The following is a 26,787-nucleotide window of genomic DNA, read 5'->3' as shown; positions in this document are numbered from 1 at the left end:
ACTGAAGAAATGCTGCATTATCAGCCTGGACCACATGTTCACGTTCTCCAGAAGTGCTTATTCAACATTTTGTGACTTTGAAGATAACATGGTACCATGGAGACAAGCTAACGCACACACTATAGCTCTGCAAACACAGTAACTTTAATGTTTCCAGTCTTACCCAAGAGATTTAAAGATCCTGGGAATTTCTTCTTCAAACTTTGAATCAGGCATCTGGTAAGATTGATCAAGCAAGTTATACAAAAAGGAGAAGATCTTCAGAAATTCCTTGGTAGTGGGTGATTGCAGACTCTTCGTCGAGATAGAATGTGGATAACCACATTCCCCGAGGAACTAAAATAAATAGGGTAAAATATTTTCATAACTTTTTGCTAAAATCTCAAATCACGAACAAAATTCTGATTTAACATATATTCATGAGAATTCCATGAACCAGACTCCTTCTTTTCAATGCCCTTTGAACATACACCACTGTGTTCGACAGAATGGACCAGAATAATCTAATGACATATGCATGAGCTTCCACATCCCTGTGATAAGAAACATTAGCTTCTACTAGGTCTTTCATTACACACACCAGCCCATATCCTACCAATTCATAGTAGAAAGCATGGCAGGAAGAATCAGGATGCTGTACCTTCACACTGCCCGGTAGCAGGAGTTACTGGTTAGTCATTCTCACCTAAAAATTTTTTTTACCCACTGTAAGGATAAATATTAAAGTGACTACTTCCAGCATTGTGCAAATCATTCGGAGTCTTCAAGACCAGTTCTCCCTTCCAATTAGATGATGTTTTAAAAATGACTCATTTAGTTTAGATGTCATCATTGGTATTACAGCATCTGTAGGTACCTTAGGAGCTCAAAATTGAAAAATGTACTGTTTCAATTCAGTAGCTAAGCCATAAGATAATTTAATATTTTAAGAAAAAATTGCATCAGCTTCTGTTAAAGAGAACTAATATTTCAATGAGAGGATGAGGAAATGATACAATTTTATCATGGAAAATGCTTTGAAATCTGTACAATTTCATTTTATGAAGACCCAAAAAGGACACTGAAAAAGTCATCTGGTTCAGCAAGCTTGTGGTCATGCTTTGATCAATTTTCTGCAGAATTGATTTATGAATGAGTCTGTGCTTAAAAAAGTGATTTTGCATAAGTTTAAAAAGCTGTAGTCTAGAACACCAGGTCAGAGCTTGAGATGCTAATGGGTCCAGTATCATAGAGATCTCTGTAACATCTTAGGATATTAAGCAATTAATGATCTCATCTCAGATGGACAAACATTCCCATCCATTGTGGGGTAATCTTCTATTAATATGGTCACACCTGGAGGTGTCTCAGGAGAATACGTACTGCAGAGTTACTAATCTTTTTGTCTTGCTGATAAAGCTTGCAATGTAAACTTGCTGGAAAATCTGCAATAATGCAAGTGTGTCACATCTCCATCCCTCTGCTTCTTGGGATCAGAATTAACAAAAAAAGGAAAACCTTTTGCTTGGGAGAGAATGCAGTTTAAACAATGGACAAATTGGAGCAGTCCTTGACCTGGAACTGGATGCTAAAACAAAGGTGGTCAGTTTTTGTGCAGCTCAAAGCTGTTCAGAAAAGCAATGCCAAAAACTAAAACAGCCAGGCTACAGAGGGGCACCTGGTTTATCTAATTTCCTGATTTTGAGACATTGTGAAAATCACATAGAATATGCTATATATACATATACCAGCCATAAACAAGGCAGACTAACAATTTGCACCTGTCCTTGTCTCACTAAGTGTTGCTTGCTCCACTGTTGGAAGAATTTGAGAACTGCAGAACACATCAATACAGATTTTCCACTTTGAATTACCAGGTCCTATTATTGCACCCAGTTATACTTTTGTATCATTAGACATTGGGAAGTTGGGCCCAAGTCACTCAGGCTGTTTAGAATGACCAACGTCAATATATGAGAGATTATCCAAGACAGGCTCAAAACTTGTAATACTATCCACATGAACACACTTTTGTACACCATTGCCCCACTCCTCTAACCAATCATTTGAAATTATAACAGTTTAAAGTGAAAATACCTCACAAAGCTGTCGAATGCACTGTTGTACAAAAGCCTTATCGTGAAGTGGTCTAGGATCTTTTATCTTTTCCGTGCCTCCACATGCTCCATATAGGTTTGCAGAAAATGTTCCAATGCTACTTGTTCTACAATAAAAACACTGAAGTTTAGAATAAACATCTTCAAACGCTAATTGTTCAATACCCAAATAGGAGGGGGAAAAAAAAGCAAGCACCCCAAAGCAGCAATGTAATAATGACCAGATAATCTGTTTTGTGATGTTGGTCGAGGAATGGATACTGGCCAGGACACCAGGGAGAACTCCAACAGTATAAGTAGTGGAGCGGTGCAACGATCAGCGCTTAGGCCTCCTCTGCCATTTATAATCTATATTAATAACTGAGTTGAAGGGCCAAGTGTAATGAATTAAAGTTGATTGATATACAAAGCTAGGTGGGAAACTAAGTTGTGAGGAGGATGCAAAGAGGCTGCAAAAGAAATGTGGGCAAGGAGATGGAGCATAATATAGAAATGTGAAATTATCCATTTTTGAAAGAAGAATGGAAAGCAATTTTTTGCTTTTAAAAAGGCACACGACTACAAAACGTCAGTCGGAGGTCCTTGTACATGAATCACAAAGTTAACATGAAGGTTCAGTAAGCAGTTAGGAAGGCAAATAGTATGTGAGCTTTTGTTACAGAAAGGCTGGAGCACAAGGCTAATTATGTATGGCTTTGACCAGACCACACAATGAATGCTGTGTACAGTTTTTCTCTCTTTACCCAAGGAAGGATATACTTGCCTTGAAGAAGGGCAAAGGTTCTCTAGATTGATTTATGGGATGAGAGCTGTCCTATTAGGAATAAAATGGGCCTATATTCTTTTGAAGGGACCTGTAATATTTTGTTTAAAGCAGTCAAAGTTTGAGATCCAAGGTACTCACTAAAGAGAATAAAGCAGCAAGATTCTACAGTTTTTGAACAGACAAAATAAACTTAACTATACAAGGTCAGGCCAGAAGATAAAACAATCTCTTTGGGACATCCCTGTGCCATGACTCCTCTCAGGTATAGTGCCCTCTTTCGGGGTCCCGCTATCAGGTTTTCACACCACTTTTTCCCCACAAAGCCGCACTGAGCACTTGGCCCTGGCCCAAAGATCTCTGAAAGCCGGACAGGGCATATGTAGCCCGCTCCCGATCCGTGCATACATGGACGGGACTTCTAGTTCCCAGCCTCCACTCAGGAATCAGGCAAATTGGGATTCTTAACACTCTGACCTTCAGTGCACTTTCCCTTTGCGCAACCTTTAGCAGCTCTGCCTTCAGGCTCTGGAATATTCTCTCTCTCAACCTTTCCATTATGCTCTCCTCCATTCATGCCCTTCTCAAAATCCACCTCTTTGACCAAACTTGTCACCCATTCTGTTAGTCTTTAGCTCAGCGTCGAGTTTTGTCGATTATTCTGTAAGGGGCCTTAGAACAGTCTTTATTTTAAGGATGTTTATATAATTGCAAGTTGATTCAATGCAATTTCTATTCAGAAGCATAAAGGTTGAGAAATTAAAAGTCTTGACTTCAAGATCTGCGTTTTAGTCAATATCTGGTGGAATCAGCTCTGGACAAGCACTTATTACTGCAGCATGTGCAAAGTAGCAAAAAACACACCAAATAATCTCCTTCACATAAGAAATTAACTTGTGCTGGGGGTACAAAAGATTTACCCCAAAACTTTTTAAAACTCTATTCTTTAAAGTGATAAATGGATTGGATCTCAGTGAAGTGCAGAATTCCTTTTTGCAATGCAGTGATAGCACAGAGAGAAGAGCCTGGGGAGCAGGAAGTGGGTGGATGCAAGGAGGTAAGACAAGGAGAAAGTGTAAAATAAAAATTCTGCCCTCATTTAATTTTAGAACAAATTACAACGTACACATAGGTAGTATGACTACAAAAAGACTCAACATCAAGGCAAATACAGTAAGCTTTGTGGTATCCAGCGTTGTACAAATTGGAATGCTCTAATAACCAGAATTTCTGATATCCCCCCAATGCAAATAGTCACTTTACCAACCAGAAGTTATCCAGGTCCTTAAGATTTCCCAGTGCCATCGGGTCACCTAGGTACAATAGCCAAGCTTCCAGTAGAGGCACTGATAGTCCTTCTTTTGGTAATCACCTTTGTAATTTGTGTGTTTGGTATTGCTTTGTGCATTACTGTGAATTATAAACCTTATCCTGCCATTATGGCATCCAATAAACCAGAAAAAAGCCAAGGTGAGATGTGCAACAGTTATGTTAACACTGAAACAAAAAAACGGCCACTTGTAGACGTATTGCAAAGGGCAAGATTCAGAAGGTTTTGATAAAAGAATATAAAATATTGGCTCATCCACAATATACAATATCAAGGCTCAGAAAAAACAATTGCTTAATTTTTTTGAGAGTTCCAAATCAACTAAAGCTGTTGAAGGATGCCATACTCTATATGTGCCTAAATCAGAGCAGCTAAGTAGTGTTTCATATGAATGGTTTTCACTGAAATATTCAGATGGTGCCCCTATCTCCAGCCCAATGCTCACTGAAAAGGCAAAGAATTTTTTAATGAGGAAATTTCAGGAGAGTTCAAAACAGCACAAGCAGAGAGACCTTCAAGAGAGCTTCAAAAATAATGTAAGAGGGGAGTGGTCCGAGAGTTCAAAACATATTGAGATGGGATGTGTCCCAGAGCTGGGACGGGGGCTCAGTCTGTGAGCACGCCACATTTGGAAAAAAAATAAAAAGTAATGTCACAGGGAAACAGATAAGTGATTCATTGATGAGTATTTTGCTCATTTAACTTTCAAAGCTCAGGTAATTTATCAGTAATTGTAACATTTTATTAGTATTAGTAAAGCTTAATAAGCGATAATGAAGCTTATTGAGAGCAGTAGTGTTTATAGTTAAGTTTCAAAAAAGTTAATTAATTATCACGTAATAAAGATGGCAGGGCGGGTGATGTGTTGGAACTGCATGATGTGGCAGCTCCCACATGTCAGTGTGATCCAGGGCAAACACACCTGCAGTAAGAGTCTGCAGCTGCAGGAACTTCAGCTCAGAATTTATGAGCTGAAGGCCAAGCTGCAGACACGGTAGCACATCAGGGAGGGGAGTTACCTGGACAATTTGTACCATTAGGCGGTCACAGCCCTTAGGGTCTTCTGATTTCATCCATGGTCAGGGACAGGAGAATGACTGCGAGTGAGTCAGGTACGCAGACCCAGAACATAGAAGTGGAGGAGCCTCAACCTTTGCAACTATCAGGTTTGAGGCTTGTGCAACCTGTATGGATGAAAGCGGGGGCTGCATGGTGGATGAGCGAACTGACTATGGCACCATGGTACAGGAAGCCATTCAAGTGGGGCAGTTAACAGGAACGGAGTGGTAGTCAGAGGGCTAGATACAGTTCTCTGCAGCCGAGAGCGTGAGTTCAGAAGGCTGTGTTGCCTGCCCAGTGCCAGGATTCAGAACATCTGCTCTGGGCTAGAAAGGAACTTACAAACATACATACACACTAACATACTGATCAGGAATGGCTACTCGGCCCTTCAAGTCTGCTCTGCCATTCAATAAGATCATGGCTGCTCTGATAGTAACTTCAACCCCACATTCCTGCCTACCCCCGATAACCTTTCACCCCCTTGTTAATCAAGAATATATCTAGCTCTGCCTTAAAATTATTCAAACACTCTGTTTCCACGGCTTATTGAGGAAGAGTTCCAAAGACTCATGAACCTCAGAAAAAAAATTCTTATCTTATTGTCCTAAATGGGCGACCCCCTATTTTTAAAGTAACCCCTAGTTCTAGATTCTCCCACAAGAGAAAACATTGCATCCATTCTGTCAAGACTCCTCAGGATCTTAAAGGTTTCAATCAAGTCGCCTCTTATTCTTCTAAACTCCGGTGGATACAAGCCTAACCTGTCCAACCTTTCCTCATAAGGCAGCCCACCCATTAGTGATATTGGTCTAGTACATCTTCTCTGAACTGCTTGTAACGCATTTACATCTTTCCTTAAATAAGGAGACCAATACTGTACTCCAGGTGTGGTCTCACCAGTGCCCTATACAAATGAAACATAACCTCCCTACTTTTGTAATAAATTCCCCTCACAACAAACTATAACATTCTATTAGCTCTCCTAATTACTTGCTGTAACTGCACATTAGCCTTTTGTGATTCGTGCACTAAGGCACCCAGATCTCTCAATCTCAGAGCTCTGCAATCTCTCACCATTTAGATAAGAAGTTTGTTTTCTTCTTCCTGCCAAAATGGACCATTTCATGTTTGCCCACATTATACTTGTCATGACAGCGGATCACAGCCAGAATTACTTACGAACATATTGAACTTTTTGAAGAAGACATGATTTTTAAAAAGGATATACAAGCAAAAGCTGGCTGAGACTGTAAAGTTAACCATTTTGTGGAAAATTCCTGTATGGATTATACTTGACCAACTAGTCCACAGAACCTGGAATGTTGCACCCAAAAAGGTGTCGAAGCCCACCTCAGACAGAGACACTCGAAAAGGAGATACAATGCAAAAGACTGAACTTTAATCTCCTGTGGTTGCAAAGATAATGGAGGCTGATTACCATCTCAACAGAAACCATCTCCTGTTGAGTTACATCTCAGAATGTGGAAATGGTCTGAGGTGAAAGAAAGCAGATTCTGAGTGAAAGATGTTTGTTTTTCACTTTCAGGAATATACAAGATAAGGGGTTAAAAAGCCAGCCGCAAACCTGATCCGTGTGTTCTAGTTCTGGTGTGCTGTGAAGGTCACAGCAGAAGAACAGCACTAGAAATCCCCACAGCTTGCATGTAAAAGTCTCTCCTAGCTCTCTCTCTCTGCCTGGAGGCAAGTCAGCAAAGCCACAGTCAAAAAGGAAACAGGACAACTCCTTCAGCTAACCTACAAGTGTCTCCAAACCAACTGCTCAGTGCCAAAGTCAGCTCTACCAGAATCGCCCAACTTAACGACCACAACGTTTCGCCATCTACTCCTCACGGACAAGCCGAAGACTGATTCACATACCTTTTTTAACTTTTATTTTTACTCAACTCCACAGTTCAGATGTATGTATGTGTTTGGCATTTATATTATTTTTCTCAGTTTTTAGTAAGTAATAAACTTACTCTTTCTTTGATTCAAGAAAGCCTGGTTACATTGGTTCCTTCAAAAACATAAATACATTTGGCCTGGGAAAAGGTATCTACGAGGAAAGGGATCCATTTAAATTGAACCTCGATGTGACCAACTGAGGGGGTTGAAAAAAGGGGAGCCAGCTCATTCCTCCTCACCCAGGAGCATAACAAAATTGAGGTCCCATTCGGGAAGTTAACAATTTGGGGTATCTCGTCTAGGATCATAAATTGGGGGACCTCGCCGGGGTCCAGTCGTAACATACTCCATTTGCCAGATCTTTGCCCACTCCCTTAACCTATGCCCCTTTGTGGCGTCCTTGTGTCCTCTTCACAATTTAATTTGCTACCTATTTTTGTGCAGTCAGCGAATTTCACAACCATACCTTTGGTCCCTTTGTCCAAGTCAACTTATATACATTGTAAGAAGTTGAGGCCCCAGCATGGATCTCTGCGGCACACCACTCATTACATCCTGCCAACCAGAAAGACACCCATTTAGGCCAACTTTGTTTTCCGTTAGCTAGCCAATCTTCTATCCATGCCAATATACTATCCCTACACCACGAACTTCCAGTTCTTATTTTCTGTAATAACATTTGATGTGGCACCTTATCAAATACCTTCTGGAAATCTAAGTACAGTACATCCACCGGTTCCCTTTTATCCACAGCACATGCGACTCCTTCAAAGAGCTCCAATAAATGGGCTCAACATGATTTCCAGTTCACAAAACCATGTTGACTCTGTCTGATTGCCTTGAATAAGTGCCTAATAATAGCTTCTAACATTTTCCCTAAGGCAGATGTTAGGCTAACTGGCCTGTAGTTTCCTGCTTTCTGTCTCCCTACCTTTTTGAATAAAGGAATTACCTTTGCAATTTTCCAATCTAACGGAGCCTTTCCCGAATCTAGGGAATTTTAGAAAATTAAAACGTCAACTATCTCACTAGTCACTTCTTTCAAAAGCCAGTCCATCCAGACCCAGGGATTTGTCAGCCCACAGCCTCAACAATTTGCTCAATACCACTTCTTCCCTGCTGATTGTAATTTTCTTGAGTTCCTCCCTCCCTTCCATTTCCCGATTTACAACTATTTCTGGAATGTTACTTGTGCCCTCTCTAATGAAGATCGATGCAAAATACCTGTATAATTCATCCACCATCTGCCTACTTTCCATTATCAATTCCCCAGACAGACTTTCTACAGGACCAACACTTTGTTAACTTTTTCCTTATTTAAATATCTATAGAAACTCTTACAACCTGTCTTTATATTTCTAGCTATCATTCTCTCATACTGTAATATTTCCCTCCTTAATTAATCTTTTTGTCATTCTTTGCAGTTCTTTGTATTCTGTCCAATCGTGTGACCTGCCACTCTTCTTTATACAATTATATGCTTTTCCTTTAAGTTTGATACTGTCTTTAACTTTTTTAGTTAACCATGGATGATGGGTCCTTCTCTTAGAACTTTTCTTTCTCATTGGAATGTATTTTTTCTGTGTATTCTGAAATATCCCTTTAAATGTCTGCCACTGCATCTCTATTGACCTATCCCTTAATCTCATTTTCCAGTTCACTTTCACTAGTTCCACTTTCATGCCCACATAATTGCCCTTATTTAAGTTTAAAATACAAGTCCTCTCTCCCTCAAACCGAATGCAAAATTCAATCATACTATGATCGCTGCTACCTAGGGGTGCCTTCACTATGAGGTTATCAATTAATCCTATCTCGTTGCACAATACCAGGTCTAGTATAGCCTGCTCTCTGGTTAGCTCCAGAGCCTGCTATTCTAAGAAACTATCCTGAAAACATTCTATGAACGCACCTACGCTACCTTTGCCCATCTAATTTTTCCAGTCTATATGTAGATTAAAATCCCCCATGATTATCGCTGAACCTTTTTGGCAAGCTCTCATTATCACTTCCTTTATACTCTGTCCTACCATGTATAGTTACAATTAGGGGCCTGTACACCACTCCAACTAGTGACTTCTTGCCTTTATCATTTCTCATCTCAACCAAACTGCTTCTATATCCTGGTTTCCAGAACTTGGGTCATCCCGCTCAAATGAGCCAATATCATCATTAATTAACAGAGCCACCTCTCCACCTTTTCTGTACTTCCTGTTCCTTCCTAAATGGCACATATCCTTCAATATTCAGGTCCCAATCTCTGTCATCCTGTGTCTCTGTAATGGCTATCAGATCGTACTTATTCATATTTATTTGCTGTAACAGTTCAGCTGTTTTGTTTCCAATGCTACATGCGTTTGGATACAGAGCCTTTAGTTTTAGCCTTTTATTATTTTTGCAGCATCTAGGCTTATTTGTTGATTTACTCTCAGATTTGTACTCTCTGTCCCTTCCTGTCATGGTCTGTATATCATTTCCCATATTAGTACCTTTCTCTCTTGCCTTGTCTCTACTCTTTCGTTTACCACATCTTCCCAAATTTGATCCCTTGCCCCCACCATTTAATTCAAAACCCTCTACTTCCCCAGTTATGCAGCTCGTCAAGACACCAGCCTCAACATGGTTCAGGTGTAGACCTCCCAACGGTACAGATCCCTTTTTCCCCGATATGGTGCCAGTGCCACACAAAGTGGAACCCACTTCTCCCACACCAGTCTTTGCGCCATGCAATAATCTCTCTAATCTAATTTGTCCTATGCCAATTTGCACATGGCTCAGGTAAAGGTCCAGAAATTATTACCTTTGAGGTTCTGCTTCTTAATTTGGTGCCTAGCTCCTCATACTGACTATACAGAACCTTCTTAGTTGTCCTGCCTATGTCATTGGTACCTATATGGACCTGGACCACTGGATCCTCCCCCTCCCACTGTAAGTTCCTCTCCAGCCTCAGCAAATGTCCCTGATACTGGGCAGACAACATAGCCATCAGGACTCTCGCTCTTTGCTACAGAGAACAATGTCAATCACCCTTACTATACTGTCCCCTTCTACCGCTACATCTCTTTGTGCTCCCACCACATGAATGGCTTCCTGTACCATAGTGCCATGATCAGTCAGCTCATCCACCCTGCAGCCCCCACTCTCATCCAAACAAGCTGGAAAAACCTCAAACCTGGACAATTGCAGAGGCTGACACTCCTACCCTCTGGGTCCCCTTATCTGCCTCAACTGCAGTCACACCCTCCTGCCCCTGGCTACCTTCCAAATCAGAAGATCCTATCCTAACGGGAGTGACTGCCTTCTGGTACAAGGCGTCCAGATGACTTCACCCTCAGAGTCATAGCGGTCTACAGCACAGAAATCCCTGATGCATTGTAGTGTCTGCATTCAGACTCCCACTCAATGGTTCCGAGCTGAAGCTCCTCAAGCCGCAGACACTTACTGCTTACCCTGGAAACACTGGTACCCAGGAGCTCCCACATGCTGCAGCCATGACACATCACCTGTCCTGCCATACTAATGTACTTTAATTAATTACATAATTGTTTTATTTAATTATTTTTTCCTTCATATATTTGTTAATCTCATCACAAATTCCTGTACTACTTTAAACCTAGGAATAGAATAGACCTTAACCGCTTACCGGATACTCACCAAACAGCTCGTTTCTTCCCCTGTAAGAACCAATTCCTACAGGATGAAAAAGTTAGAAAAAGCAAAGGAGTACCTCCCTCCCCTCCTCACTGAACTCCCTCAGCTCACCAAACTCTCTCATTCCATTGAGTGCACACTCCGGTGCTGATTGCACCAAGAACGTCTGAATTTATATGTTCTGAACAAAGGGATTAGCTGAGCCCTGGCACAGCAAAAGCTAGTTTCCCTAACTGACTGTTTCAGCTGCTGACACTGGATAGCTTCTATCACCCTGCTAAGGTCCCTGGATAAGACTTAGAATTTAAACAATACTTGCAGTTAAATGTTAAAGACAAATAATATTCAATTTTTAAATATCTTTCTAAATTTCCCTCAGCTCACCAAACTCTCTCACTCCGTTGAGGTCACACTCCAGTGCAGCGGGAGTGGGAGGATCCAGTGGTGTGAACCATGTAGGTACCAACATAGCAGAACCTCTTTTCTAGTTATCTGAGTATGAGCAGCTAAGCTCTAAATTAAAACACAGAACCTCAAAGGTAATACTCTGGATTATTACCTGAGCCATAAGCAAATTGGCATAGGGCAAATAAGATTATAGAGTTAAACGTGTGGCTCAAAGTTTGGTGTGGAAGAAATAGGTTTTGATTCATGGGACATTGGCACCAGAACTGGGGAAAGTGGGAGCTGTATTGTTCAGACAGTCTTCACCTGAACACTTCTGGGGTCAGTATTCTGGCAGGTCGTATAACTAGGGCGATAGAGAGGGCTGTAAACTAGTGGGGGCTAGGGATCAGGGAATGACAGGATGTGATAAATTAAGTAGCAAAGACAAGGCAAGAGAACAAAGTATCAATAAGGGAAATAATGATCAGATTGTGACAGTAAGGGACAGAATGTACAAACCTAAGAGTGCAGTAGCAGATAAGACTAGAGGTTAAAAAAGTAAAAATGCAAAACTAAAGGCTCCATACCTGAATGCATGTAACATTTGTAACAAAGCAGATGAATTCACAGCTCAAATAGTAAAAATACCTATGATCTGATGGACATTATAGAGAAATGGCTGCAAGCTGACAAAGGCTGGAACCTGAATATTCAAGGGTACATGACCATAAGACATAGGAGCAGAAATTAGGCCAATCGGCCCATCGAGTCTGCTCCGCCATTCAATCATGGCTGATAAGTTTCTCAACCCCATTCTCCCCATAACCTTTGATCCCCTTACCAATCAAGAACCTATCTATCTCGGTCTTAAATACACTCAATGACCTGGCCTCCACAGCCTTCTGTGGCAATGAATTCCATACATTCACCACTCTCTGGCTAAAGTTTCTCCTCATCTCTGTTCTAAAAGGCTTTACTCTGAGGCTGTGCCCTCCTAGTCTCTCCTACTAATGGAAACATCTTCCCCACGTCCACTCTGTCCAGGCCTTTCAGTATTCTGTAAGTTTCAATCAGATGCCCCCTCATCCTTCTAAACTCCATCGAGTATAGACTCAGAGTCCTCAAACATTCCTCATATGTTAAGCCTTTCATTCCTGGGATCGTTCTCGTGAACCTCCTCTGGACCCTCTCCAGGGCCAGCACATCTTTCCTGAGATACGGGGCCCAAAATTGCTCACAATATTCTAAATGTGGTCTGACCAGAGCCTTATAAAGCCTCAGCAGCACATCCCTGCTTTTATATTCTAGTCCTCTTGAAATAAATGCCAACATTGCATTTGCCTTCCTGACTACCGACTCAACCTGCAAGTTAACCTTAAGAGAATCCTGGACTAGGACTCCCAAGTCCCTTTGCACTCCAGATTTCTGAATTCTCTCCCCATTTAGAAAATAGTCCATGCCTCTATTCTTCCTACCAAAGTGCATGACCACACACTTCCCCACATTGTATTCCATCTGCCACTTCTTTGCCCATTCTTCTAACCTGTCCAAATCCTTCTGTAGCCTCCCCGCCTCCTCAATACTACATGTCCCTCCACCTATCTTTGTATCATCTGCAAACTTAGCCAGGATGCCCTCAGTGCCTTCATCTAGATCATTAATGTGTAAAGTGTAAAGTTGTGGTCCCAACACTGCCAACCTGAGAAGAACCCCCTTATCCCCACTCTCTGCCTCCTGCCAGACAGCCAATCTTCTATCCGTGCTAATACCTTGCCTCTAACACCATGGGCTCTTATCTTACTGAGCAGCCTCCTGTGCAGCACCTTGTCAAAGGCCTTCTGGAAGTCCAAGTAGATAACATTCATTGGCTCTCCTTTGTCTAACCTACTTGTTACCTCCTCAAAGAATTCTAACAGATTTGTCAGGCATGACCTCCCCTTGATGAAACCATGCTGACTTTGCCCGATTTTTCTATGCACTTCCAAGTATTCTGAAAACTCATCTTTAATAATGGACTCTAAAATCTTACCAACGACCGAGGTCAGGCTAATCGGCCTGTAATTTCCCTGTCTTTTGTCTCACTCCCTTCTTAAACAGGGGGGTTACATTAGTGATTTTCCAGTCCTCTGGGACCCTCCCTGACTCCAGTGATTCCTGAAAGATCACCACTAATGCCTCCACTATCTCTTCAGCTATCTCCTTCAGAACTCTGGGGTGTAATCCATCTGGTCCAGGTGATTTATCCACCTTCAGACCTTTTAGTTTTCCTAGCACCTTCACCTTGGTAATGGCCACCATACTCACCTCTTCCCCCCGACTCTCTTGAACTTTGGGGATGTCATTCGTGTCTTCCACTGTGAAGACTGACGCAAAGTACCTATTCAGTTCCTCCGCCGATTCTTTGTTCCCCACTACTACTTCTCCAGGGTCATTTTCCAGCGGCCCAATATCCACTTTTGTCTCTCTCTTACCCTTTATATATCTAAAAAAACTCTTGCAATCTTCTTTTATATTACTGGCTAGTTTACCCTCATATTTAATCTTCTCCCTCCTTATTTCTTTTTTAGTTGTCCTCTGTTGGTCTTGGTAGGCTTCCCAATCCCCTGGTTCCCCACTGCTTTCCGCCGCATTGTATGCTTTCTCTTTAGTTTTTATGCTGTCCCTGACTTCCCTTGTCAGCCATGGTTGCCTCGTCCTCCTTTTAGTATACTTCTTCTTCCTAGGGATGAATTTTTGCTGTGTCTCCCAAATTACTCCAGAGACTCCTGCCATTGCTGTTCCACTGTCTTTCCTGCTAGGCTCATCTCCCAGTCAATTCTGGCCAGCTCCTCTCTCATGCCTCTGTAGTTGCCTTTATTCAGCTGTAATACTGTTACGTCTGATTCCAGCTTTTACCTCTCAAATTGCAGGGTAAATTCTATCATATTATGGTCACTTCCTCCTAAGGGTTCCTTCACCTTAAGCTCCCTTATCAAATCTGCCTCATTACACATCACTAAATCTAGAATTGCCTGTTCCCTAGTGGGCTCCACCACAAGCTGCTCCAAAAAGCCATCTCGTAGACATTCCACAAATTCCTTTTCTTGGGATCCACTACCAATCTGATTTTCCCAGTCTACCTGCATATTGAAATCCCCCATGATCATTGTAACCTTGCCTTTCTTACACATATTTTCTATCTCCTGATGTATCTTGTGCCCCACATCCTGACTACTGTTCGGAGGCCTGTACGTAACTCCCATTATGGTTTTTTTACCTTTGCAGTTCCTCAACTATACCCACACAGATTCTACATCATCTGACCCTACGTCATTTCTTGCTATCGATTTAATTTCATTTCTTACTAACAAAGCAACCCCACCCCCTCTGCCAACCTGCCTATCTTTTCGATAGGATGTATATCCTTGGATATTTAGCTCCCAGTCCTGATCCCCTTGCAGCCATGTCTCCGTGATGCCCACCACATCATACCTGCCAATTTCAATCTGCGCCACAAGCTCATTTATCTTATTTCGTATACTGTGTGCATTCAGATACAACACCTTCAGTCCTGTATTTCCCATCCCCTTTCTCATTATCATCCCTTTATGTGATGTGCTTGAAGTTAGATTCCTAGCCCTTTCCAAACACTCTGTCCTATTTTGTGTTCTGGAGACTTTAGTAGCCTCTCCTGGGCTCTCCTTTCTTTTCAGTTTTTTCATAATTTTCCGTGAAGTTGAATCCACCCCCCCACATGCTAACCTGCTGCTTTGTTTCGCATTAGTCATGCTTCTTATAGTTTTACCCTTCCCTTCCCCTCCACTTTCTAGTTTAAAGTCCTGTTGACCACCCTATTTACCCTTTTCGCTAGAACATTGGTCCCAGATCGGTTCAGGTGGAGACTGTCCCAGCGGTACAGATCCCTCCTGTTCCAATACTGATGCCAGTGTCCCACGAAATGGAACCCCTCTTTCCCGCAGCACTCCTTTAGCCACGTGTTTACTTCCCTTATTCTCTCGTCCCTATGCCAATTTGCACGTGGCTCGGGTAGTAATCCGGAGATTATAAGCCTTGAGGACCTGTTCTTTAATTTAGTTCCTAGTTCCTGATAATCCCCAAAAAGGTCCTCTTTCCTAGTCTTACCTATGTTATTTGTCCTGATATGGACCACAACAACTGGATCCTCCCCCTCCCTCTCCAATATCCTTTCAAGCCGGTCAGAGATGTCCCTCGCCCTGGCACCGGGCAGGCAACATACCATGTGGGACTCTCGATCCTGCTTACAAAGGAAGCTATCAATTCCCCTAATTACAGAATCCCCTACAACTACCACTTGTCTTTCTGCTCCCCCGTCTTGAATGGCCTCCAGTGCCACGGTGCCATGGTCAGCTGGCTCATCCTCCCTACAGCCCTCTTCCTCATCCACACAGGGAGCAAGTAGCTCGTACCTGTTGGACAAGGTCAAGAGCTGAGGCTCCTCTGTTCCTAAACACAGGATTCCTCTACCTGCCTCACTTGCAGTCACACCCTGCTGACCCTGACCACTGACCGGACTTGAGGTACTTAATCTACCGGGTGTGACCGCCTCCTGATACAAAGCGTCCAGGTAACTCTCCCCCTACCGAATGTGCCGCAGCGTCCAGAGCTCGGACTCCAGCTCATCAATTCTGAACCGGAGTTCCTCCAGCAACCAACACTTGCTGCAGATGTGGTCACTGCGGCTCGCAATGGGATCTGCCAGCTCCCACATCATACAGCTACAGCACATCACCTGCCATTTAGGAAGGACAGGAAGCTAGGAAAAGGTGGAGGGGTAGCTCTGTTAATTAGGGTGACATTGGTAGAAGAGAGAGAAGTAACCTTAGCTCTGGAGATCATGATGTAGAATCAGTTTGGATAGAAATGAGGAATAGCAAAGTTAATAAATCACCTGTGGGAGTGGTTTATAGGCCCCCCTAACAGTAACGACGCTGTAGGACAGGGTATACAGGACAAAATAATCGGGACTTGTGAGAAGGTACAGCGGTAATCATGGGTGATTTTAATCTACATATAGATTGGACAAATCAGATTGGCAAAGGTAGCCTGGATGAGGAGTTCATAGAGTGTTGTCGGGTCAATTTCTTGGAGCAGCACGTTTTAGCACCAATCAGAAAGCAGGCTATTCTATATCTGGTAATGTGCAATGAGATAGGATTAATTAATGATCTCAGAGTGAAGGCACCCCTAGGTGACAGTGATCATAATATGATCAAATTTCACATTCAATTTGAGGAAGAGAAGGATGAATCTAAAACTAGTGTTTTAAACTTAAATAAGGGCAATTATGAGGGCATGAAGACAGAGCTGGCTAAAGTATAATGGGGAATTAGTTAAGGGATAGGTCAGTAGAGATGCAGTGGCAGACATTTAAGGAGATATTTCAGAACAGCCAGAAAAGATAAAGTCTTTCTTTCTCACTGGAACGTAAGGGAAGAACGCTCCATCCATGGCTAACTAAGAAAATTAAAGGTGGTGTCAAATTGAAAGAAAAAGCAAATAATCCTGGCAGGTCAGGAGATTGGGCAGGATATAAAGAACAGCAAAGAATGATTAAAAGTTTAATAAGGAGGGAGGAATTAGATATGAGCGAAAGCTAGCTGGAAATATTTTTTTAAAACTAAGAGTTTCTACTGTTATTTAAAAAGGAAAAATGGAAAATGAGTGCTGGTCCTCTACAGGAATTAATAATGGAAAATAAGGAGGTGGATGCATTGAACAGATGTTTTGCATTTGTCTTCATTGTAAAGGATACAAATAACATGCCAGTTATAATTGTGAATCAGGAGGTGAATGGGAGAGAGGAACTTAAAACAATCGCCAGAGAAAGGGTGCTGAAAAAATTATTGGAATTAAAAGCTGACAAGTCTCCAGATCTTGAGAAGTGGCTGCTGGGATAGTAGATGCATTGGTCTTACTTTTCCAAAATTCCCTAGATTCTGAAAAGGTCCCATCAGATTGGAAAATAGCGAATGTGACTCCTCTATTCAAGAAAGAATAGAGACAGAAAGCATGAAACTACAGGCCAGTTAGCTATCATAGGGAAAATACCAGAATCTATTGAGGAGGTTATAGTGAGGCACTTAGAAAATCTCAATGTATTGAGCAGAGTCAACATGGTTTTATGAAAGGGAAGTCATGTTTGACTAACTTATCGGAGTTCTTTGAGGGAGTAACAAACAACATGGATAAAGGGGAACCTGTGGATATGCTATACTTAGATTTCCAAAAGGCATTTGACCGAGGTGTCACTTCAAAGATTACTATGCAAAATAAGGACTCAGGGCATTGGGGCTAAAATTTTAGCATGGATTGAGGATTGGCTAGCTAACAGGAAACAGAGAATAGGCATAAATGGTCATTCTCAGGTTAGAAAGATGTGACAAGTGGAGTACCACAGAGATCAGTGCTGGGACCTCAGTATTTACAATTTATATCAATGACTTGGGTGAAGGGACCGAATTTAAGTTTGCTAAATTTGCTGATGACACAAAGGTAGGTAGGAAAGTTTGTGAAGAGGACATAAGGAGTCTACAAAGGGATACAGATAGGTTAAGTGAGTGTGCAGATATTTGGCAGATGGAACATAATGTGGGAAAATGTGAACTTATTCACTTTGGCAGGAAGAATAGAAAAGTAGCATATTATTTGATTGGAGAGAGATTGCAGAACTCTGAGGTACAGAGGGACCTGGGTGTCCTGGTACATAAATCACAAAAGGTTGCTATGCAGATACAACAAGGGAAGGCAAATGGAATGTTGTTGTTTATTGCAAGGGGAGTGAAATATAAAAGTAGGGATGTTTTGCGACAGTTGTATAGGGTATTGTTCAGAGCACATCTGGAGTACTGTGTACAGATTTGGTCTCCTTAAATTTAAGAAAGGACATAAATGCATTCGAGGCAGTTCAGAGAAGATTCATTTGATTTGATACCTGGGATGGGATTTTATCTTATAAAGAAACGTTAGACAGGCTGGGCCTGTATCCATTAGAGTTTAGAAGAATGAGAGCTGATCTTATTGAAACATATAAGGTCCTAAGGGCATTTGACAGGGTGGGAGAGACTAGAACTAGGGAACACAGTTTAAAACTAAGGGGTCGCCCATTTAATTCGGAGATAAGGAGAATTTTTTTCTCTGAGGGTTGAGTGTCTTTGGAACTCTCTTCCTCAGAGAGTGGTGGAGGGAGGGTGATTGAATATTTTTCAGGCAGAGATAGATAAATAATTGACTAACAAGGGAGTCAAAGGGTATCGGGGTAGGCACGAATGTGGAGTTGAGGCCATAATCAGGTCAGCCATGATCTTATTAAATGGCAGAGCAGGTTTCAAGGGGCCGAATGGCCCACTCCTGCTCCTAATTCATATGGCTGTGGTTGAAATTAACTGAACCATGTGCATTTTCTGATGGTTGGCTTTCGTGTTTTAAACTTTGTCATGCCATTCAAAGGCTAGATGGGAACAAAAATTGGCTGACCTTGAAGCTGCAGAAAAACACTGCTAATTTTTTAATAAATTAATTGAACAATCTATCCCTTGAGCAAATTTATAATGCAGACAAATCTGTCTTATGCTGGCGATGTTTGCTGAATTCTATCCTGGCAGATGCAAGTGAATCTGGTTCTGCTCATTTTAAACAGAATAAAGATAGAATTACAGTGCTTGTGTGCAAATGCTACATGCGCACATAAAGCAAAGTTTTTGGTGGTTGGAACATTTAAGCATCCTAGGGCATTGAAAGGTGTTGCACAGTTACCTGTAATTTACAATACACAGGGTAATGCATGGATGGACAAAGAAACTTTTCAATCATCGTCATGTTGCATCATGTTTTTGCACCCGCAGTGGAAGAACATTTTAGAAAAATAGGCAAAACTGAAGATAGTGAAGTTATTCTGTTGCTAGATAATTGTCAAGCTCACCCTCATAAATCTGAGTTAGCAAAGGGTAACATTTTTACCAATTGCCTGCCTGCCAATGTTACTTCATTGATTCAATCTATGAACCAGGGTATCATCCACAATATGAAATGTTATTACAGAAGAGATTTCAAGAGAAGGTTAATTAATCATGAAGGCACGATACAGAACTTTCAATCTCTTTATGGTATAAAAGATGACATTTCAAACGTGACCTGTGCCTGGGATTCAGTGAAAAGTGAAACCATTAAAGAGAGTTTGAAGAAAATTGTTGACATGTTATGTCTGCAGAAAGCTTTTCTAATAAAGATTTTGAAGGATTTAAAGTAAGACCCTGCCTACGAAACTCCTGGCCTTTCTACACACAAATGGTAATGCGAGATGCCCAAAGAGCTGACTGGTTGTTATGCCCATATGAATATTACTATGTCACGATGTGCACCATGAGGTAGTGCTGGTCCTGATTAATTCAGCGGATATGAGGCTACCTGTATGGTGTAAACATAAAACCCGAGCATCGCAACAGTGAATGCCGCATCAAGTTGAGGGAATTCTGGGGACGAACCAGCACTGTGATTGATGAGGATGAATTCACGGGTCTGTACAAGGGTTCAGTGAATCAAATGACATCGCACTCTCACGGGCAGGTGAGATGTAGTTCGATTAATGGCACTGCATAAATATTTATGCACCAGGACATCACTCGTAAATAGTTTAGATTTAGCTATTTTAGACGAAGCGGCAATTAAAAATAGATTAAGGGAAATATTAAATGGGATGAATGATGTGGAATAGAATGAATTAGAGGGAAATCAAATTATGGCTGTTCATTTGCAAGCTGTGGCGAGGGAATTGGAAAAGCATGCCCACCACATGAAATTGAGAGGGGATAAAAACGCCTGTGGAAGCTGTTGAAAATGATGCTTGCATAACATATGGTTCCTCCTCGGTGGAACAGGTCCAGGAAAACCTCCAGAGGATTGTGAAAGAGAGGTTACTGTCCTGGGTTCCTGGTAAACATCTTAAGGCTACGTCAACTCACCAACTGACCACTGATGTCTGTAAAATCAGGGGACTCGAGCAGGCACACTCACTGAGTCATGAGTGCCATCTGGGGAACAGTATCATGGGCACGCTAGATAAAAGCAAAATACTGTGGATGCTGGAAATCTGGGTTGGTTTTGTATTTTCTTGTCCTAAAGGAAAAAGAGAAGCCTAATCCTAATGCTGTAAGGCATTTTGATATCTCTTGTAATTCAATTATGCGAAAAGGCATTTTAATGTCCCTCGTATTGTTGTTTGTAAGTAAAATGTAACCTTATGGTGTGGGCCAGTGCGTGGAGCTCACTGGATGGTAGGAACATGGAGTGAGGGCGACATTGGGACAAATGGAAAAGAATTCTGACTGAAGACATCATCGCTTATACGCGGAATCCTTATACAAGCTCAACAACTTCACATGGGCATTCACTTTCTTTCAGGATCTTCCTTCCATGGTCACTGACTGCTCCTTTGACTCGTTCAATTCACTCGTTAGACCATCAATCGGTTTCTTAGAATTTTCCTTTTCTACTTTTAAAGTCTCATGCTATCAAGCAACAGTACTGGCAAACGGCACTTGCTTAGCAATAACCTGCCCACTGACACCCAGTTTGGGTTCCATCAGGGCCACTCAGCTCCTGAACTCATTTCAGCCTTGGTTCAAACATGGACAAAAGAGCTGAACTCCAAGAGTGACGTGAGAACAGCTGCTCTTGACATCAAGGCAGCATTTGACCAAGTATGGCATCAAGGAGCCCTGGCAAAACTGGAGTCAATGGGAATCAGGGGGAAAACTCTCCAAAGGTTGTGCTGGTTACAGGTCACTCATCTCAGTTCCAGCATATCACTGCAGGAATTCCTCAGGATAGTGTCCTCGGCCCAACCATCTTCAGCTGCTTCATCAATGACCTTCCTTCCATCATAAGGTCAGAAGTGGGCATTCTCGCTGATGATTGCACAATTCTCAGCACCATTTGCGACTCCTCAGATGCTGAAGCAGTCCAAGTCCAAATGCAGCAAGGCCAGGACAATAGCCAGACTTGAGCTGACAAGTGGCAAGTAACATTCACACCACACAAATGCCAGGCAATGACCATCTCCAACAAAAGAGAATCCAACTGTCGTCCCATGACATTCAATGGCATGACCATTGCTGAACCCATACTAGGGGTTATCATTGACAGAGCTCACCCGCCACGTGGAATGGTACCGTCTCTGAACCTGGGCTGGCTGCAGTGATTACAGGAAAGGAATGCTCTGACTGATTAATGGCCTGCAGATTCTTAAAGGCTAGTTCAACCTCAGAACTGAATTTTTGCTCACCCTTGCTAGATCCTTCAACTTTGCAATCAATGGAGATTCACTGTCGCTTGGTCAAATTCCTGGAACTCCCTCCCTAACAGCACTGTGGGTGTACCTACACCACATGGATGGCAACGGTTGAAGAAGGCAGCTCGCCACCACCTTCTCAAGGGCAATTAGGGATGGGTAATAAATGCTGACTGAGCCAGCGACGCCCACACCCCATGAATGAATGAAAAATAAATTACATTACTCTTCCAATGAACGCCAACATTCCATCTGCCATCCTAATCACTTGCTTGTTCTCTGCCTCACGAAGAGGTCTGGAGGCTTGCGTGGTTGAACATTAAGCGTAGAGTAATAACTCATAACCATAGACATCTCCAGGGTATAGTACCTAGTCAGGGCTATCTCCATGCTGGCTTCTGCCAGACTACAACTACTACTCAGTCCACTATCATGTAACACTCTACATCATACTGTGGGTGGTACTATTTTCCCAGTCTCACATAAACCCTTGGTACGTCAGCACCTTTATACTACAGGCAGAGATCTAAGGTAATTGGCAAAAGCAGCAATGGAGACACAAGAGGAAACATTTTCACACAGCGAGTGGTTAAGATCTGGAATGCGTTGCCTGATTGTGTGATGGAGGCAGGCTAAATTGAGGCATTCAAGAGGGAATTGGATAATTTTTTGAAAAGTAAGAATGTGCAGGGTTAGAGGGAAAAGGCAGCAAAATAACAGTGGGTAAGTTGCTCAGAGAGCAGGCACAGACACGACAGACCCATAACAATAACAACAATCCTGTGATTCTGAAGAGGTATGACTCACTTCATATCTATACATAATTTAGGAGTCCAACCATGCTTGATAATCATGCAGTAGTTGGTTATATTGAATTACACAGAACATGCCTATGCCTGCAATGCCTCTGAATTACAGAATCTCTCAGTGCAGAAGAGGCCCTTCGGCCCATCAAGTCTGCACTGACACATGTGGAACACCTGACCTACCTAATCCCATTTACCAGCACTTGGCCCATAGCCTTGAAGGTTATGACGTGCCAAGTGCTCATCCAGGTACTTTTAAAAGGATGTGAGGCAATCCGTCTCCACTACCCTCCCAGGCAGCGCATTCCAGACCGTCACCACCCTCTAGGTAAAAAAGTTTTTCCCCTCATCCCCCTAAACCTCCTGCCTCTCACCTTGAACTTATGTCCCCTCGTGACTGACCCTTCAACTAAGGGGAATAGCTGCTCCCTATCTACCCTGTCCATGCCCCTCATAATCTTGTACACCTCAATCAGGTCGCCCCTCAGTCTTCTCTGCTCCAACGAAAACAGCCCAAGTCTATCCAACCTCTCTTCATAACTTAAATGTTTCATCCCAGGCAACATCCTGGTGAATCTCCTCTGCACCCCGTCCAGTGCAATTACATCCTTCCTATAATGTGGCGACCAGAACTGCACACAGTACTCCAGCTGTGGCCTCACCAAGGTGCTATACAATTACAACATGACCTTCCTACTTTTGTAATCTATGCCTCGATTGATAAAGGCAAGTGTCCCATATGCCTTTTTCACCACTCCACTAACATGCCCTTCCGCCTTCAGAGATCTATGGACACACACGCCAAGGTCCCTTTGTTCCTCAGAACTTCCTAGTGTCGTGCCGTTCATTGAATACTTCCTCGTCAAATTACTCCTTCCAAAGTATAACACTTCACACTTTTCAGGGTTAAATTCCATCTGTCACTTATCTGCCCATTTGACCATCCCGTTTATATCTTCCTGTAGCCCAAGACACTCAACCTCACTGTTAACCACCCGGCCAATCTTTGTGTCATCCGCAAACTTACTAATCCTACCCCCCACATAGTCATCTATGTTGTTTATATAAATGACGAATAATAGGGAACCCAGCACAGATCCCTGCAGTAAGCCACTGGACACTGGCTTCCAGTCCCTAATGCATCCTTCTGTCATCACCCTCTGTCTCCTACAACTAAGCCAATTTTGAATCCACCTTTATCAAATTACCCTGTATCCTATGTGCCTTTGCCTTCTTTATTAGTCTCCCATGTGGGACCTTGTCAAAGGCTTTGCTGAAATCCATATAAACTACACCAACTGCACTACCCTCATCTACACACCTAGTCACCTCCTCAAAAAATTCAATCAAATTTGTTAGGCATGACCTCCCTCTGACAAAGCCATGCTGACTATCCCTGATTAAACCTTGCCTCTCCAAGTGGAGGTAGATTCTCTCCTTCAGTATTTACTCCAATAGTTTCCCTACCACTAACGTAAGATTCACTGGCCTGTAGTTCCCTGGCTTATCTCTACAACCCTTCCTAAATAGCGGAACCACATTAGCTGTTCTCCAGTCCCCTGGCATCTCCCCCGTGGCCAGAGAGGAATTAAAAATTTGGGTCAGAGCCCCTGCAATCTCCTCCCTTGCCTCCCTCAGCAATCTGGGCACAAATCATCTGGACCTGGAGATTTGTCCATTTTTAAGCCTGCCAACACCTCCAATACCTTTTCACTCCCTATATCAATTTGCTCAAGAACCTCAGTCTCTCTCCCCGAGTTCGATACCTTCATCCTCATTCTCTTGGGTGAAGATGGATGAGAAGTATTCGTTCACTCTACCGATGTCCTCTTGCTCCACCCATAGATTGCCTCCTTGGTCCCTAACGGGCCCTACTCTTTCCCTGGTTATCCTCTTCCCATTGATATACTTATAGAATATCTTGGGATTTTCCCTTTTACCAGCCAGAGCTTTCTCATATTCCCTCTTTGCTCTCCTAATTGCTTTCTTAAGCTCCATCCTGCACTTTCCGTACTCCACTAATGCCTTCGCTGATTTGCTCCCCTTGTACCTGCTAAAAGCCTCTCTTTTCTTTCTCATCGTATCCTGAATATCCCTGGTCATCCATAGTTCTCTGGGCTTGTTACTCCTTCCCATCACCCTAGAGGGAACATGTTGAGCCTGTACCCTCCCCATTTCCTTTTTGAACAACCCCCACTGCTCCTCTGTAGATTTCTCCACAAGTAGCTGTTCCCAGTCAACCTTGGCCAGATCCTGCCTTATTTTACTAAAATCCGCTCTCCCCCATCCAAAACATTTTTTTGCAACTTGTCTATTTCTTTGTCTATAACAAGCTACCTCCGTCAACACCTCTTTGTCCTTGTGTCTATGACATCTTTTGGCAATCTCCTCCTATCACTGGCCCTCTATCCAGCTCTACCTGTCCCACCCCCTCCCCTTAAACCAGCTTATATTTCACCTCTTTTCTATTTTTCCTTAGTTCTGATGAAGAGTCATTTGGACTCGAAACGTTAACTGTATCTCTCTCCGCAGATGCTGTCAGGCCTGCTGAGTTTTTCCAGGTATTTTTGTTTTTGTTCTTGTTCTAGATTTCCAGCATCCACAGCATTTTGCTTTTAAATTGTACCATGTTGTGGTCACTATCACTAAAATGCTCCACCACCATCTCATCCACCTGTCCGGCTTCATTCCCCAAAATTAGGCACTGCACCGTTCCTTGCTGGACCCTCTACATATTGACCTAAAAGGTTCTCCTGTACACATCTCAAGACGTCCACTCCATCCAAGCCCTTAACACTATGTCTATCCCAATTAATGTTGGGATAGTTGAAATCACCTAATATAATTACCCTATGGTTATTGTTTTTACACGCCTCTGCAAATTGTGCACATATTTGCTCCTCAATTTCCCGCTGACTATCTCGGGGCCTATAATAAACACCTAACAATGTGGCTGCCCCTTTTTTATTCCTAAGCTCTACACACAAAGCTTCATTCGAGCCCCCTCCAAGATATCATCTCTCCTTACTGCTGTAACTGACTCAATTAATAATGCAATGCCTCCTCCTCTTTTACCCCTCCCCTGTCTCGCCTGAAGATTCTATATTCCGGAATGTTCCAATCCTGCCCCTCCCTCTACCACATCCCAGTAGTGGTTACTATATCACAATTCCACGTGTCAATTAGATAACTATTTGTTGAAGGGCGAGGATGTGGGGGGTGCTAGGGAAAAGAGCAAGAAATCAAATAGAACAACACAATTTTGGAAAAATTCTCAGGGGAAGTTAAATGCTGACATTACCTTCTTCCAAAGAAGCTGGTTCTTCTCTCAGAGGTTCCTGAACCAAACCGTGTGCGTGACACACTAAGAGACGAGACAAAGTTTAGCAGAAGATAAATCTCATGCAATCAGTAATCAAACATAAAACAATGTCCCCTCCCTCCCGGAACCACAATAAGTGTAACCCTTGTCCTCACTTTCCACCCCACCAGCTTCCATATTCAAAGGATCATCTGCCACCTCCAGTAAGATGCCACCAAACACATCTTCCTCTTCTCTCCCTTGTCAGCATTCCGAAGGGACCATTCGCTCCGTGACACCCTAGTCAATGACTCTATCACTGACCAACACATCATTCCCTTCCCATGCAATTGCACAAAGTGTAATACCTGCCCCTTTACCTCTTTTCTCCTCACTGCCCAAGGCCCAGACAGTTCTTTCAGGTGAAGCAATGACTTACTTGTATTTCTTCCAATTTAATTTACTGGAATCGCTGTCCACAAGGCAGTCTCCTTTACATTGAGGAGACTAAACACAGGCTGGGTGACCACTTTGTGGAACACATTTACTCAGTCCACAAACATGACCCCAACCTTCCTGTCGCTTGCCATTTCAATGGTGATCTTGCTCTCATGCTCACATTTCTGTCCTCGGCCTGCTATAATGTTCTAGTGAAGCCCAACGCAAGCTGGGGGAACAGCTTCCAATTAGGCTCTTTAAAGCCTTTTGGACTAAACATTGAGTACAACTTCAGACCATGAGCTCTGCCCTCCATTTTGATTCCCCCCCCGCCCATCTTCCAGTCTATAGCTTATCATTTTTTGCTTTCAGGCAGAACTGATCTTTATTCTGCTATGCACACCTACTCTGGACCAATGCTTTGTTTCTTTACTAGTGTCATTATCACTCCCTTTGCCTTTTGTTCCATGACATCTTTGGTATTTAATCTTCCCCACCCTCTGGCCTTCCCTTTTGCTCCACTGGATCCTTCCCCACACTTTCTCAAAAGCATAACACCTATCATATCAGTTCCAAAGAGTCTCATATTGGATTCTAAACATCAACTCTCTTCACAGATGCTGGCAGACCTGCTGGATATTCCAGCACTTTGTTTTTATTTCAGATCACAGCAACCACTGTATTTTGCTTTTATTAAAAAAATCCAATTGTATAAAAATTAAAAACATAAAACAGGTTTAAA

General features: G+C 42.5%; 1 protein-coding gene across 2 annotated transcripts in view; it reads right to left on the bottom strand.

Moving 5' to 3' along the window:
- The window catches only part of ndc80 (NDC80 kinetochore complex component), a 140,787-nt gene that overhangs the window by 108,428 nt on the left and 5,572 nt on the right, over nt 1-26,787 (bottom strand). For both annotated transcript variants that reach the window (XM_078555525.1, XM_078555526.1), the window contains 3 exons: nt 25,608-25,670; nt 2,077-2,203; nt 164-336 (listed from right to left, as the gene is read on the bottom strand). In XM_078555525.1, the coding sequence (XP_078411651.1) occupies nt 164-336; nt 2,077-2,203; nt 25,608-25,670 (363 nt within the window). The remainder of the gene's footprint in view (nt 1-163; nt 337-2,076; nt 2,204-25,607; nt 25,671-26,787) is intronic.

Source organism: Cetorhinus maximus, chromosome 13 (assembly GCF_964194155.1).
Source record: "Cetorhinus maximus chromosome 13, sCetMax3.hap1.1, whole genome shotgun sequence".
NCBI classification, from domain to species: Eukaryota; Metazoa; Chordata; class Chondrichthyes; order Lamniformes; family Cetorhinidae; genus Cetorhinus; species Cetorhinus maximus.
The sequence above is the reverse complement of the archived record's forward strand: the minus strand, read 5'-3'. Positions and strand labels throughout refer to the sequence as shown.